At 35.2% G+C, this 15,655-nt stretch overlaps 1 protein-coding gene across 2 annotated transcripts in view; it reads right to left on the minus strand.

Annotated features, from left to right (window-relative positions):
* Ns2 (nucleostemin 2) overlaps positions 1-15,655 on the minus strand; it is a 208,449-nt gene that overhangs the window by 10,446 nt on the left and 182,348 nt on the right. For both annotated transcript variants that reach the window (XM_090391934.1, XM_090391935.1), the window contains exon 15: positions 6,839-7,285. In XM_090391934.1, the coding sequence (XP_090248060.1) occupies positions 6,839-7,285 (447 nt within the window). The remainder of the gene's footprint in view (positions 1-6,838; positions 7,286-15,655) is intronic.

Raw genomic sequence — 15,655 nt, forward strand, 5'->3', positions numbered from 1 at the left:
ATCAACCTGATGTACGCAACATTGAGCTGACTGTTACCTCTTCACTAGACGAAGAAATGCAGGTGTATGACAATGAGGTATTAGAGCTGTTGCACAAATTGAATAAGAATTCAGGTTCTGATGGGATATCAGCATGTGCTAAAAGAGTGTTACCTGGTCATTCCTTTGACCAGGATGTTTAATATGAGTCTCAGAACAGGGAAGATTCTGCAGGAATGTATGGTAATTCCATTGTTTAAGGGTGGTGCAAAGACCAATGTATTAAACTATCGACCAATAAGTATCTCAGGACTTGTGGTGAAGATTTTGGAAAAATTGGTTAGGGCCTGCATTCAGAAATGGGTTGACAGTGAATCTTTACTAATGAACAATGAACAACATGTGTTTACTAAGGGAAGGTCATGTTTTAGCAACTTGCTCACATTCTATAACAATGTTACCATTGAACTAGACAAGGGGAATGGATACACCATGATACTTTTGGATTTTGCTAAGCCTTTTGACAGAATACGGCGTGGAAGACTGTTGCATAAATTGGAGAAAATGAGTTTGGATTATAGAATATTAGCATGGATAAGATGATGGCTGACTGACAGATATCAAAAAGTGGTATACGGGAGATGAGCAAGTCTGCAAGATTTAAGGTAACAAGTGGTGTACTACAAGGATCAGTCCTTGGTCCACTGTTATTCAATCTATACATTAATGATATTAGGAAGGATTTGACAAGTGACGTACAGCTATTTGCTGATGATGCAAAGAGAGGTAGGGTAATCAGGAATGCTGCTGATATGCAGTACTTGCAGAATGATTTGAATAGGTGGGATTGTGGGCATGGGAAAATAGGTGTCAGTTCAATGTCAGTAAATGTAAAGTCATTCACTTCAGCGTGATTAGATATCCAATGTCGTATTATATTGGTGGGATAAGGCTAGAAGAAACTGATGAGGCTAGGGATCTTGGAGTGTTAATAGATAGGAAGTTGAAGTTCAGGGGGCATGTGGCAAAGATTGCAAATACAATTCAAAAGATAACTGCAATGCCGAAACGAACGTTAATATGTAAAGATAAGGTTGTTATTTTGCCTCTTTATAAGGCCTCACTTGGACTATTGTGCACAAGTCTGGTCTTCTGGTTTCCATTGTGATTCTGATATATTGGAGAGAGTACAAAGGAGAGTGTTAAAAAGGATATCAGGATTGTGGAATACTGATTATGAAGACAGATTGAGAATTTGTAGACTGCAGACACTAGCAAATAGGAGAAAGAGGGGTGATATGATTGAAACTTACAAACTTCTGAAAGGGTCATACAGGATTTCAATTGATGGAATTTTTAAATTTATGGAGGGTGGGGAAAGAACAGGAGGGACATCCGTTGGAAGCTGAGAAAAAAGGCTGATAAGAATGGGGTGAGGGCTAGATTTTTTTCTCTCATAGGATGGATTGCCATTGGATGTTGTGAGTGCAGCAGTGTGAATGAATTCAAGAATAAGTATGGTAACTGGTACATGTAGTATGTGGCCTCCCTCGATGAGTCTCTGACTCCCTGGAGGTCTCTCTTAATAATAATAATATTGGTAGAATTATGCCAAAAGAAACTGATCAGACAAGGGAGCTTGGAGATTTAATAGATAAGAAGTTGAAGTTCAAGGCCATATTCACACATCCAGTAGGCAGATGTCACTACTGGCAGCATTGCCAAAAATGTTGTTCTAAACAGAACAACATTTCTTCAAATATATCTTCTTTATTATGGTCAATATATCGCACATACCCCAAACAGAAACTATTGTTGGAAACATCAGTTGATTCATCTATTTGCAGTGAAAACTGTTAAAGTTTGTGATTAATAAAGTTCCTAAAAGGAATTTAATTTTTGTCACAATTTAACAAGTAGAAATCTTTAATAAAAAAGAAAAATATACTTGCATCTAAAAAAACAACAACAAAAAGAAATACAACTGAGAGTATTTGGTAATTCACATAAAAAATTTGTTATAAATAAGATAATTAAATTATAGAATATTGGTCATAAGAATTTTGCATGTAAAGGCTCACTGTTAAACAATTGAAACAATGCCAATTCTTAGAAAAATTTGGTAAGCTGATAAAGTTTAATAAATGTAACTCATAGGGTTAGCAAGAAACAAGGTAAGGTCCAAGGTCAAAGTTCCCGATTTTGGACATCGCTATGAGTCAGTCGCATGCACACGGCCCACGGGAAATTTCGGCAGAAAAACGCCACCCTAACTGGTCACAGAAAACGTATCCAGACATCGGGGGGAGGAGGACTGATTGCAGAAGGTGCCAGTAGAGTCATGGTATAAAAGGGTTAGGAACCCCCTCCACGTGGGCTCTCTCTCTTGGTTCTCCAGTCTTCGTATGGGTTGTCTTATGTGATTTTCCTGAGTGACGGTCCGGAGTTCTCTCCTTCCACCACGACAAGGAACAAAGTAAGTGGGATTTCGGTCCCAATTCCCTATTATAGAAAGGAGGGATGCCGTACAGCTGAGAAGAAAGGTAACTACTGCATGTTATATCAACCATGTTCTTGACAAAAAAAGGAAAATCTGTGGAAAAGTAGGTGCCCACGTAGTGAATCTCATGACTACAGAATTTCAGATCCATTGTGTTTCCTTGGAAGAAGCTTAATGTGCTGAACACGTGAAGGCCCACCTTGATCCAAGAAATCTCAGTAATTACAGACGAGTAAGAGCAGAGACTAGCATAGAAGATCCTTATCAAACGGTATTGTAAAATCTTATATTATTTCAAATCTTATGTAGCTGTGATTGTAGTTCAATTACCGATCTATTGAAAGACTTGAACGAGAGTTGAACTAGGACTTTAGTGCATTTAAGAATAGAAAGAGCATAGGCTTGTCAGTGTTAATAGATAAAAAAATCGTGTTTATAGTAACTCATGTATGTCATCTATATTTTGTCTGAGCTGACTGTTTAACCCACTCTCGTGAGTTAACGTGTATAAACTAATTGTGTTTAATTAAGGTATTGTATCATAATATTGTGCTCAGACAGATGAGAAGTTTTAATCAATTGTTAACATTTGCGAGGATCCTTTTATCGTATGTGTGGAGTCTTTTGTGGCGGCATAATCACCCTTCCCACATAGAATTTTATAACTTATCATTTGTGTTTTGCTAGTATTGCTTCGTATTGCTTCAGCTTAGTACTGAATTAAGTTTTAATGAATTTTAATGTATTGTATTTTGCTTATGTGTATAATAAACTTTTGCTCATTGAAAACTCAGTTGTCTGAAATTGCCATTCAATGCATCGCTTGTAATAACGTACGAATCTAGCCATAGGGGGGGAGAAAAAATTTAGTTGCGAGTTCAAGGTCACGACTGCATAATTGTTTCACACCTAAACATATTTAAGAAATTGCTTCTTGTTTTGATTTTCTTTCATAAACTAAATATCCTAAATGGTGCAGCTAAAAAATATAAATGTTTTAGGATACTAAGGGGAGCAAAAGCTTAGATACCTTATATTTGGGTGATATCACGTATAGCAAGAAATTTGTTACAAACAAGATAAAAAAATAAACTTGTAAGAGAAATTAACAATTATAGGATGGTAAAAAGGGGACACAACAAAACCTTTTTGAATTAACTGTTCTTGGAGATCGTCCGCAATCAGTGTAGTTCTATGACAAATAATATCTTTCAACATAGGTATTTCTTCGATTTTGTTAGACTCTGATATTCTAAACAGTTCCTCACAAATATTAATCATGCATGGGTTCAATAAACTTTTGCCTATTGTAAATGGTTTCTTTGATTTTGCAATATGCAAAGCTGTTATAAACGAAGCTTTAACTAATGATTTATTTCTAACATTATTGCATTCATGAAGGACTTCTGATTTTTCAGTTCATTGTTTCTTATAAAAAACTTTTCTGGTTTATCTTTATATTGGTGATGCTTTGTTTCTAAATGCCTTCTTAATTTATTTGGTTTCAGACATTCAATTGAGAGGATTACATTGCAAACATTACATTGTGGTTTTTGCATTTCATCCATTTCTACACTAATAAATCCGAATTTTATATAACTTGTATCATATATATATTTCCTTTGTTCACTTTCACTTATTTTTATATTTACAGCTGGCATTATTTTCACACACATTTACATCATTAGTGGAATTATCACTACTTTCACGTGTTCTTTTTGAACTACAAGGTGTATTTATATTTAGGAAGTCAAATAATGTTCTTTGTTTGCTCATTTTATAAGGGGGTAAATTATAAAAAATAAATCAGTACTGCAGCACTGAAAGTTTCAAAAAGTAATTGCACTCAAGTAGCACTTAACGATGTTAAGTTCTATGGATTTGTACTAGTACTGTTTAAAACTTCAGAGAATCACTTTTATCACATGTTCACACATCCAGTAGGCAGATGTCACTACTGGTAGTGTTGCCAGCAGTGAAAAGTCGACTTGTGGTGCCACCACAAAAGAAACTACTGCATTAAACTGCATAATTCAGATTACTAATACAAAACGATACAAGTTTGAAACAAAATATTATATTTATAATATAGCAAAAAAATAATTATTTTAAGAGATTTCAAAATTTTAAAAACTAGAAATGTTCTATAAATTTTCTGTGGCCCCTAGCTAAGAATCACTGCAGTAGACCAATCTGGAAGAAAACTACTGATAGGAAACAAATGGTAATGAAATGCTTATCGAAGTATACTGGACATCCTCTTTGCAGATATATGGCAGGAGTTGATGATAACAACGATGTTACAGTATTGCATAAACCTCTAAGGCATTTAATTTATAACTAAACAATGAATTTCTGAATCCCTCAATCATCAAAATACATCTTTTTTGGTGATTTTTGGATCATTCATATGCTGGTATGTTTGGAGAAAATGAAACTGAAAGCAAAAATTTTGCTTCCAGAAAGCAAAATCCTCTCAGGTACTACTACATGAGAGGACCAGCTAATTTAGCAAGAAGAATTTGAACATAGGATAGGTCTTTCCTAACCAAGAGATAGGCTTCTCATCACATGTGCTAAAAAGGCATCCAAATATTTTAACCTGAAATATATAATTTACCAGCCTGATTAGCCAAATGGATAACACCACCACTCCCAACAAACAGGCATGAATGTTTAATGTTCTTACACAACATATGAATTTCATTACCTGGTGTGAGACCACAATTCTGGAGTCCTGAAGTGACTTGGTCTTAAGAGCAGGGGTGTTAGACTTTCAAACTCTTACTAAAGTAAGAGACATCTATGGTACTACAGTGTGAGAGTGAGTGAGAGAGAGGCTTACAACCTTTTATAGATGGCATTTTCTTAAAAACACAAGCACACACACAGCTTGGGAAGAACTCAATGGAAACTCCCCCAACAGGCAAGGTCATTGTGCCATGTAACAAGTCACGTGTTTGCAGTTGGTATAAACTGGAGAAAATATGATGCTCCCAAGTCAGTGTAATTGTGTCTGGGTGAAACTGCTGCAAGAAAGGAAATGGCAGAATTGAAAGAGGCATTGTGATAGGGTGCCATGTTGCCAGCCTATCTGTTCAGCAAACTGTCGACAAACTGGGCAATCACAAGTCAATAATCAGTGATACCATACTGAGATGGAAGAGCAGGGAGTCAGCCTCAAGTGCTATCCACAGTGAATGATCCACACTCACTGAACATGACTGTAGGGTGCTATGAAGGATAATATGGAAAAATCACCATTCGTCACCTGACACAGTGAATGCAGAGTTCTAGGCATTGAGGGGAACACGAATCTGCACGATATCATTCAGAACTAAGACTGGCAACATGAGTTCCCATGGTAGGATCACAATATGCAAGCTGCATATTACCCAAACCAATATGCAGAGTCAACTTCAGTGGTGCAAAGAGCATGTACAGTGGCACGTGGAACCTTGAAAGCTGTGTTATGGAGTGGTGAATCATGCAACACCCTCTATTGAGCAGATGCCCAGTGACGTTTCTTACCACCAGAGCGCTTAGCCCTAACTATGAAATTCGGAGGTAGCAGGGTGATGATATGATTCTGTTTTTCCTGGTTTGGCCCCAGACCTATGATTGTGGTGCCACAAACAACTGTGAGAGATATCTGACCATTCTAGACAATGCAATGCTTCCTACTTTGTGGTGTTTCTATGGAACTATTCGTTGTCTCTTTCAGCAAGACAATGCACTGTGTCAGAAGGCTGCTGCTGTAACTGCACTTTACTGCCCTCCATAGAGTTCTGATTTCAACCCTACTGAACATCTGTGGGATGAACTGGAGCATCAAGAAAGGTCAAGGAATGTTCATTCCCACAACTGCCCAGGACCTCATTACATACCTATAAGAATAGTCCAAAATTCCCATTGATCAGTACTGTATGCTTGCGGAAAGAATGCCCCATAGGATTGCTACAGTCATCACAGCGGACGGAGGTCCTGTATCTTATTAAGGTGGAGTGCCATTGCTGTTTGTTCCTCACACTATGATAGCCATTGACTTCCTTCCAAGCAGTGTGTTTTATTAATTTAGCACGTTTTAACATATTCATGTTTAAAAGAGCTAAATGTGAAAAAAATTTATCATATATGTTCAATTATCATATAACAAAGACCATTACAGCAAAGTCACTCACACAATTATAACAAACCATAAAAAGTCTGGACTAACATCAGTGCTATTTTAAAAGAAATTCACTATAACAAACTTTCCCATTATAACAAATTTTCTTTTGGTCCCTATGGTAAGCACCAACTATATACAGATCAAATATCCATAACAGATAACTAAATATATATATCTATTCTTCTTACCTGTAAAAACTGCCTCAATTTCTTCTTCTTCTCTGGAATCACAGAAACTAATCCATTTTCAGTGGAATTACTTCTGCTCTTTTGTTTTAATCTGTTTTTATTTAAATTTTTCTTGTCTAGAAAGAGTTTTTTCCCAACATTCTGTAATTCAACAGGCTTGACTTTCAAAGGATCACATGTGCTACCAACTTCAGAGAAAACAGATATTTGTGATTTACTATTTTCATTTTTGTTGAATATATCAATGCTTTTGATTGTTGTGCCTATAGGTTTATTCTTCTGACCGTCACTTGCTTCATTGGATTTATTTACTTCTTCACATGAATTGTTTAACATAGGCAATTTTGATGAATGCCTACAACTACCTGTAGTAAATGAATGGCTGACAGGTATATCTTCTGTTAATGTTTCTTTATTAACATCACTTACATTTTCTTCTTCTACAATCTTTGAAAATAAAAAAAGAGAAAATATTTTTCATTACTAAGATATATATATAATAATTCATTTATTTATTTTATCTTTTTTTTTGTCTATCTCTCTGTTTAAGTGTATAAAAAATTCTGCTTCTGGCTGGATTTTAATAAAATTTAGTATATGGGAGCTTTACTATAATGCAAAAGGTCTTTTCAGTTTTAAAAGCAGAGCATTTGTGGATGGATTAGCAAAAACAATTTAAAATGATACAAAGTAATACTTAAGTCTAAGGTAACCCCAACATAAACTCATGAATCACCTAAATTTATACTTTATACTAGGGATGCACTGAATATTTGGTTGTATATTTGGTGTAATACATACAGGGTGTTCGGGATAAATTTGACAGTTTCGTAAGGAAAAAGAAAATCTTCTTTGTATCTATTAAATTTAATGAATTGACAAAAAAACATTACAGGCAGAGTTAATTACAATACTATCAACAAGATTTACTCAAAATAACCACCATTAGCATCGATCACAGCTTCAATTCTGCTTCGGAACCTCGAACAAGCTGATGCTACAGTCTCCCTGGGAAGGGCTGCAAAAACTGTTTTAATTTTATCCATTAACTGGGCTTTTGTATTACTGGAAGTGCGATTGGTGTCTTTTTCAACTGCGCCCCATACAAAATAATCCATGGGGTTAAGGTCTGGGGAGTTTGGAGGCCAAACATTTGGACTGGTGAAGTCGTAGAAATTTTCAGACAACCATTTTTGACTTTTCCCAGAGGTGTGGCAAGGGGCCGAATCCTGCTGCCATACATACGGCCTACCATTGGCTACCTTGTTATCCAGGGCTTGACTACAGTTAGCAACTCCACGAACAAAGCCCGAATTCCAATGCCAGGGTTCTTCAACACCTGTTCCTGCAGATTTGCGAGGAATTCTGCTGTACGAACGCAATCAGATCGTCTGCTAGGGATCTTTCTTCTTGCTACATCCTCGTAGTCACCATTGCAAGTCTCTAGTTCATGCCTGATTGTTTTTACTGTATTCAGGGAGCATTGGGCAGCAGTCGTAATATCCTTATTTTGATGGCGGGCACGAATCATCATGATACAAGTTATTCTCTTCCATGATTCAGGTGGGTTCCAGCTATCCATCCTTTCTGACATCTTGTATATGAATGAAGAAGGGTCCAAACTTTTAAATGAAGAGAAGTGTGTGTTAATACATGTAACTTACGGAAAAATATAATTAATTATAAATATGTCAAATTTATCCCGAACACCCTGTATATTCGGCCAATTCGGTGTGTTTTTCAGATATTCAGTTTCAGCCGAATCAGGAGAAAGATTTGGTATTCGGCCAGCCAAAGCAGAAAAATTCGTGTTATATGAGTGAATTAAATGATGATTTTATTATATCAAAATGGAAAATATTATGGATCCATCTATATTTTATAATTCGTGTTATATGAGTCAATTAAATGATGATTTTATTATATCAAAATGGAAAATATTATGGATCCATCTATATTTTATAACCAAATGTAAAAAGAAAGTGAAGTTTCAAAAATTTACTAGCAATGGCTTCACTATTTAAAGAACACAAACTCTACCCAAAACTCATATATTCGTATTTTATTAATGCACTGAGTGAGTTTCACAAGCCTAAAACAAACACCAGGCTTTACATTTGACCAAATTCAAAAAAATTACCAGCAGAAGTGAAGGAAACACCTCATTCAATGTAGTAACTAAGCTATTTCAAAATGTTACACTCTTTATAAGTGATCTCTAGGTGGGTGGGTGCATAATAAAATATTAAACTATAGAGCTGAGAAGCTTATATTTGTCTTACATAGCTGGAATTCTAGCAATATTACAGATTCATCTATATTTAATAGCAAAATGTGGAAACAAGCAAAAGTAAGAAATGTAGAAAAATGTTCTTACTTGCAAAAATTTACAAGCAAGCACATATGAGAAAGTTATATTTTTACAAACTATCTGGTAAATTTTTGAAACTTAAGTTTATTTCTACATTTAGCTATAAAATAAGGATGTGAAGGATATATGCTATCTAGCAATATTTGATTATCTTATATTAATTGTTTTTAGTAAGCCGAATTTGATAAAATAATTAAATAAAAAAGGAAAGGATAACTTTTTTTTTTTATTATTTATTTATCACATAGTTAAGCATTTCCAAAAATGTATAGTGGAAAAATGCATTATTTCTTATAATAATTAGAAATGTTAATATAAGAAAGTTTTGTTACTTACGGCCCATTGAAAACTATTTCACTGTGATATTTTATTTGTAAAAAGACAACATAAACTTGAGAGAAGAAAATTATTGAACCTTCCGACGATGTTTTCATGGCACTGAAGAACTGCCAACTTATTTACAAGAGTCCTTCATCTCACTGCCATGTTGATTACCGCATCAGACAGTAGTGTGCTTGCACAAACATTATACTTTCAAAGAGGAAGTTGAGGGAGTGTGAAAGAGAAAAATATAACAGCTGTTGCATTCATTAGAACAGAAAAAGAGATGACATTCTAGAGAAGACAGTTGGAAGTTTTAGTGAGAAAATAGTTTTAAGAGAATTTCTGATGGATAAAAAGATGGATAGGAGTGTTATGAGAGAAACAAATAGCTATCCTAAAATTAACAAATAAATTTCCTTTATATGAAGTAAATTTGTGATTATATCGATTCTCCCGAAGCAAAGAACAGTTTCTTTTTTGATATAATGTGCTTGCACGAACATCATACTTTCAAAGAGGAAGTTGAAGGAGTGTGAAAGAGAAAAATATAACAGCTGTCACATTCATTAGAACAGAAAAAGAGATGACATTTAGAGAAGGGAGTTGGAAGTTTTAAGGAAAAAATAGTTTTAAGGGAATTTCTGATGCCAAAAAGATGGATAAGAATGTTATGAGAGAAACAAATAGTTATCCTAAAATTAACAGATAAATTTCCTTTATATGAAGTAAATTTGTGATTATATCGATTCTCCCGAAGCAAAGGCGGTTCCTTTTTTGATATGGTATGCAAAAAGCGTATTTTGGCTAAGTGCTGTAAACCCCGTAAGAAATGAACTTTTTGTATTTAAGGATAATGATGAAGCTTCCACAAGGAAACTGGGAATTTTAAAATTATCTCCATACACTAAAGAAGTAGGAAAGGAACTGATACGCCAAAGAAGATATGAAAGAAATACGTTCTTTTTTTGAGAAAGATTGTTCAAAAGTTATTTTTTTTGTTTTAGAGGAAAAACAGATATGAGTTAAGAAATTTATATTTTATGGCCATTGTTGACAGCTGAAGAAACTGTGTTTATGAGTTTTAAGTTTGTGTATTCTCAGAAAATCCTGTGATTTTGAATGGGGTGCTTAAGGGTCAAAGCTGTATAACTGAGAGGAGACCTCCACATAGCCTTTAAAGGAATGGGGAAAACCGACCAGGGCTTCTGACCTAATGTCCAATTCTCACCTTCTCGTGGCGTACCCTGTTGGGTATCTACTTGGATACCGAACGAACGAGGATGGGCTGGCAATTTGGGATTTAGCCGACCAAATTATATTCTTATTGGTTAAACCAAAATAAAAAATGATGGTACAACATGACAAAATTTCATGACGGCTGGGGTGTCGCCTGGTTAAACAAGGCCCCTGTTGTTTTCGCCAGGGAACCAGGGCGAACAGTGATAAGTCAGCTACTGGAATAAATATGAAAACAAACCCCAACTCAACATCACCAGAGTTAAAGATCGGTACTATCAACGTAAGAAGCCTGAATGGCAAAGAAATGGAACTAGCTGAGGAATTAGATAAGTTCCAGATCGACATAATAGGGGTGACTGAAACAAAAAAGGCCAAAACGGTTGAGATCTTTCGGAGCAATAAATACAAAATGTTATATTCAGGCAATGAAAATCAAGGAAAAGAAGGAGTAGCCATAGTATTCAACACAAAATACAAGGCTAATCTTCTTGAATGGCAGTCAGTCTCAAGTAGAATGATGTGGGCAAATATGAGAATGGGGAACTGGACAATGAGACTTATTTGTGCCTATGGTACCACAGAAGGTTCTACTAAGGTAGAAGTGGAGGAATTTTTTGAGGCTTTAGAAAAAGCAACTGACACAATAAAAAAAGGAAAAGTTGATCTTTGTTGGGGATCTAAATAGCAGAGTAGGAAATGATTGTGAGACATACAAAAATATTTTGGGAAAATTTGGAGAAAAGAGCAAAACTAATAATAATGGCAAATATCTGTTAGATTTCTGCTCAGGACATGGACTGGTTATTACTAACACCATGTTCCAACATAAAAATGTGCACAAATTCACATGGAGAGAAGAAGCAAGGAATAAGAAAAGTCTCATTGACTATGCTATTGTTGATAGTGATGTTTTCTTCCTGGTGCAGAACACCAGAGTGTACAGAGGATTTGAAATTGGAAGTGATCACTATTTAGTCTTGAGCAGGATGAAATTGAATTTCATATTGAAAAGAATAACATGTAAGAAAGTTTTAAAGTGAATAAAAGTTGAGCAGCTCTCAGATATGAACTGTAGACTAAAATACACAAAGATTATTGAAGAAAAAATGAAAGAGTTCGAGAACAGCAACCAAACCTTGGAGATGCAGTGGCAAGCTCTGAAGAAAACATTGATTGATTCTGCCAGAGAGGCATGTGGTGAGGTTGTCTGCAAGGATAAAAAAATTAGAACTCCCTGGTGGACACAGGAAGTTAGAGGCAGTGAAGGAAAAGAAGAAATCATATCAAAAGTTCCTGTCAAATAAGTCACCTTGTGCTCTTAGAGAATATAGAGACAAATGCAAGAATGCTAAACTCTGTGTAAAACTAGCTAAACAAAAGTCATGGGAGGACTTTGGCAATAATATAGAAAATTCTATATTATTCTAAAGTTCCTGTCAAATAAGTCACCTTGTGCTCTTAGAGAATATAGAGACAAATGCAAGAATGCTAAACTCTGTGTAAAACTAGCTAAACAAAAGTCATGGGAGGACTTTGGCAATAATATAGAAAATAAATATCAAGAAGGTGGTAAGATATTCTGGAGGTTGTTGAAGAAGCTTAAAAATGGAGGAAAGAGTGCTGTAAAAGGAGTTAGAGATGATAAAGGTGACATGAAAACAGGAGAAAAAGATATCCTTGAAGTATGAAGTAATTACTTTGAAAAACTGCTAAATGAAACAAGCAGTGATGACAGCACAGTGGTAAAAAACACTCACCAGGCATGCAGGCAGGAATACATATACATATGTCATCATCAAATTCCTGCCATGTACCCTCAAGGGGTGTACAGGATATAACAGTACTACATGAAAAAATTACATCATTACTAACTTCCTATCTACAATTTTCCTCCAAATCAGTCTGTTACTTGTCAAGACTCCAACATTATCAGATCTTATATTTCTATCGTCTAAGGCACTTTGTACCGTATCAATCCACCTATATCATGGTCTTCCTCTGGGTCGTTTTCCTGCCAACCTGGCAGAAAACACTTGTTTTGTTAATCTTTCCTCTCCCATTCTATTTAGGTGACCATACCACCTGAGATTAGCTCTGCTAATGCATTCCTCGATGCTGACAATGTCAAGTTCTTTCCTAATATCCTCCTTTTTAATATGATATTGCCATTGATGCCATCTGCTCACGCCTCTAATCTTTCTCAGGACTCTCATATCTGCGGTCTCTAGTCTTTGATCAAGTGTTTTACTTCTGACCCAGCTCTCAGATCCATAAGTTAAAACTGGTTTGAACACTGTCTTGTATCCAGCTAATTTAGTGTTCAGACTAATTTCTCTCTTATTCCATATGAATTTATTCAATTGACTTCCCACCATCCAGCTTTGCTGATTCTGTTGTCTATTTCTATATTTAATTTACCATCTTCAGTAAAAATTGTGCCTAAGTAGCTGAAATGTTTTACTTGTTCAACAGGTTCTCCATTCACAACACAGTTGACATTTTCAATGATTCTGCCTATATGTGAAGTAGAAAAAGCCATCAAAGGCTTGAAATGTGGAAAGGCAGCTGGAGTAGATGATATTTGTCCAGAAATGCTGAAGTATGGTGGTATAAGAGTCTTACAGTGGCTGCACTGCATTGTCCAGAAAGCATGGATAGAGGGACGAATTTCCAATGATTGGAGTAGAGCTCTCATAGTACCCCTATATAAAAAGGGAAATAAAACTGAATGTGAGAATTACAGAGGTATTTCCCTGCTGAGTGTTCCTGGCAAGATCTATGCAAGTATACTTGAGAAACGGTTGAGAAGATTTGTGCAGGAAAAGCATGGTGAAGAACAAGCTGGATTCAGGCCAAACAGAGGCTGTCAGGATCAGATTTTCACTTTACGACAAATAGTCAAGAAAGCATGGGAATATAACAAAGATCTGTATTTAAGTTTTGTTGATTTGGAAAATGCATATGATAAGGTGCCAAGAGAGAAGCTATTCAATACGCTGCAGTTATATGGTGTCAATGGGGCATTATATCGAGCTATACTTAGTCTTTATTTGAGTTATAAGTCAGCAGTTAGAATTGAAGGAAGTACAGGAAGATGGTTTGATGTTAAATCTGGTGTGAGACAAGGATGTACATTATCCCCTCTGTTATTCATTATCTATATGGATCACATTATGAAGGAAAGTGGTATTAAACATGATATCAAAATTGGAGATGTTAATGTCAGCTCTTTACTTTATGCAGATGATGTTATACTTCTAAATAAATCTGCTACAAGTCTGCAAGATTCTCTGACTACATTGAATAACTGTTGTAAAAGATATGGTATGAAGGTCAGCAATAAAAAGACAAAGACAATGAAAATAGGCAGAATCATTGAAAACGTCAACTGTGATGTGAATATTGAACCTGTGGAACAAGTAAAACATTTCAGCTACTTAGGCACGATTTTTAACTGAAGATAGTAAATTAAATATAGAAATAGACAACAGAATCAGCAAAGCTGGTATGGTGGGAAGTCAACTGAATAAATTCATATGGAATAAGAGAGAAATTTCACTAAATTAGCTGTATACAAGACAGTGTTCAAACCAGTTTTAACTTATGGATCTGAGAGCTGGGTCAGAAGTAAAACACTTGACCAAAGACTAGAGACCGCAGATATGAGAGTCCTGAGAAAGATTATAGGCGTGAACAGATGGCATCAATGGCAATATCATATTAAAAACGAGGATATTAGGAAAGAACTTGACATTGTCAGCATCCAGGAATGCTTTAGCAGAGCTAATCTCAGGTGGTATGGTCACTTAAACAGAATGGGCGAGGAAAGATTACCAAAACAAGTGTTCTCTGCAGGTTGGCAGCAAAACGACCCAGAGGAAGACCAAGATATAGGTGGATTGATACGGTACAAAGTGCCTTAGACGATAGAAATATAAGATCTGATAATGTTGGAGTCTTGACAAGTAACAGACTGATTTGGAGGAAAATTGTAGATAGGAAGTTAGTAATGATGTAGTTTTTTTCATGTAGTACTATCATATCCTGTACACCCCTTGAGGGTACATGGCAGGAATTTGATGATGATGATGATGAACTGTGTTAAACGTGTGGGCCTTTATTCTCTTTGGGAGATAATTTATTTGAAATGAAAAATTGCATATAGTGCGTGCAAAACAAACATTTTACATACACCATTTAAGATAATACAGAAAAATCTACACAAATATTATTTGTAAATAAATATATTATTTTGAATTTCCTTTGTGTGTCACTCAATCTCTTAATTTATCATAATAACAATATCCCGGGTATGAATCTGTGGTATTAACCAACTATTTCTCTTTGAAATAGCTGATTTTTAAAAAGAAAGTGGGAACACACAATAAAGCAGATGTATGTATAATATCCTCCATTACAATATCTCATTTATTTCAAAATTGACAGCTAGTATATTTAGGGAAAGCAAAATTTCATTTTTCCTTTTTATCAAAGAAGATCCTAAGTTTTCATTCTGGCAATGTAAAGTAAACAGAAATCGGAGATATTAAAGATACATGCTTATTTCATAGCCAAACTATATATATAGAAACCTGAAGAGTTTCAAATAAAGAAGAGAGATAGCTTATGAGAATACAATCCTCAGGCATTGGAGTTGACTTAGCCTGCACTACTTAAAAAACTTTCTAAGTTCTTAAGTAGTGCAATCAATTCATGAAATATGGATTGATCTGTTTACTTTATAATGGCAAAATGAATGCATTTAGGCTCTTCTTTGAAAATTGCTCTTAAGCACCTAGTGCTGTTCACTTATGAAAATTACAATTTTCTGAAACAGAATTGCTTTGGTATTAAATGACGATTCTTGTCATTTTAAGGTTTCT

This window comes from Typopeltis vanoorti, chromosome 4, assembly GCF_054136105.1.
Source record: "Typopeltis vanoorti isolate ZY-2024b chromosome 4, IOZ_Tvanoo_1.0, whole genome shotgun sequence".
In the NCBI taxonomy this organism is placed as follows: domain Eukaryota; kingdom Metazoa; phylum Arthropoda; class Arachnida; order Uropygi; family Thelyphonidae; genus Typopeltis; species Typopeltis vanoorti.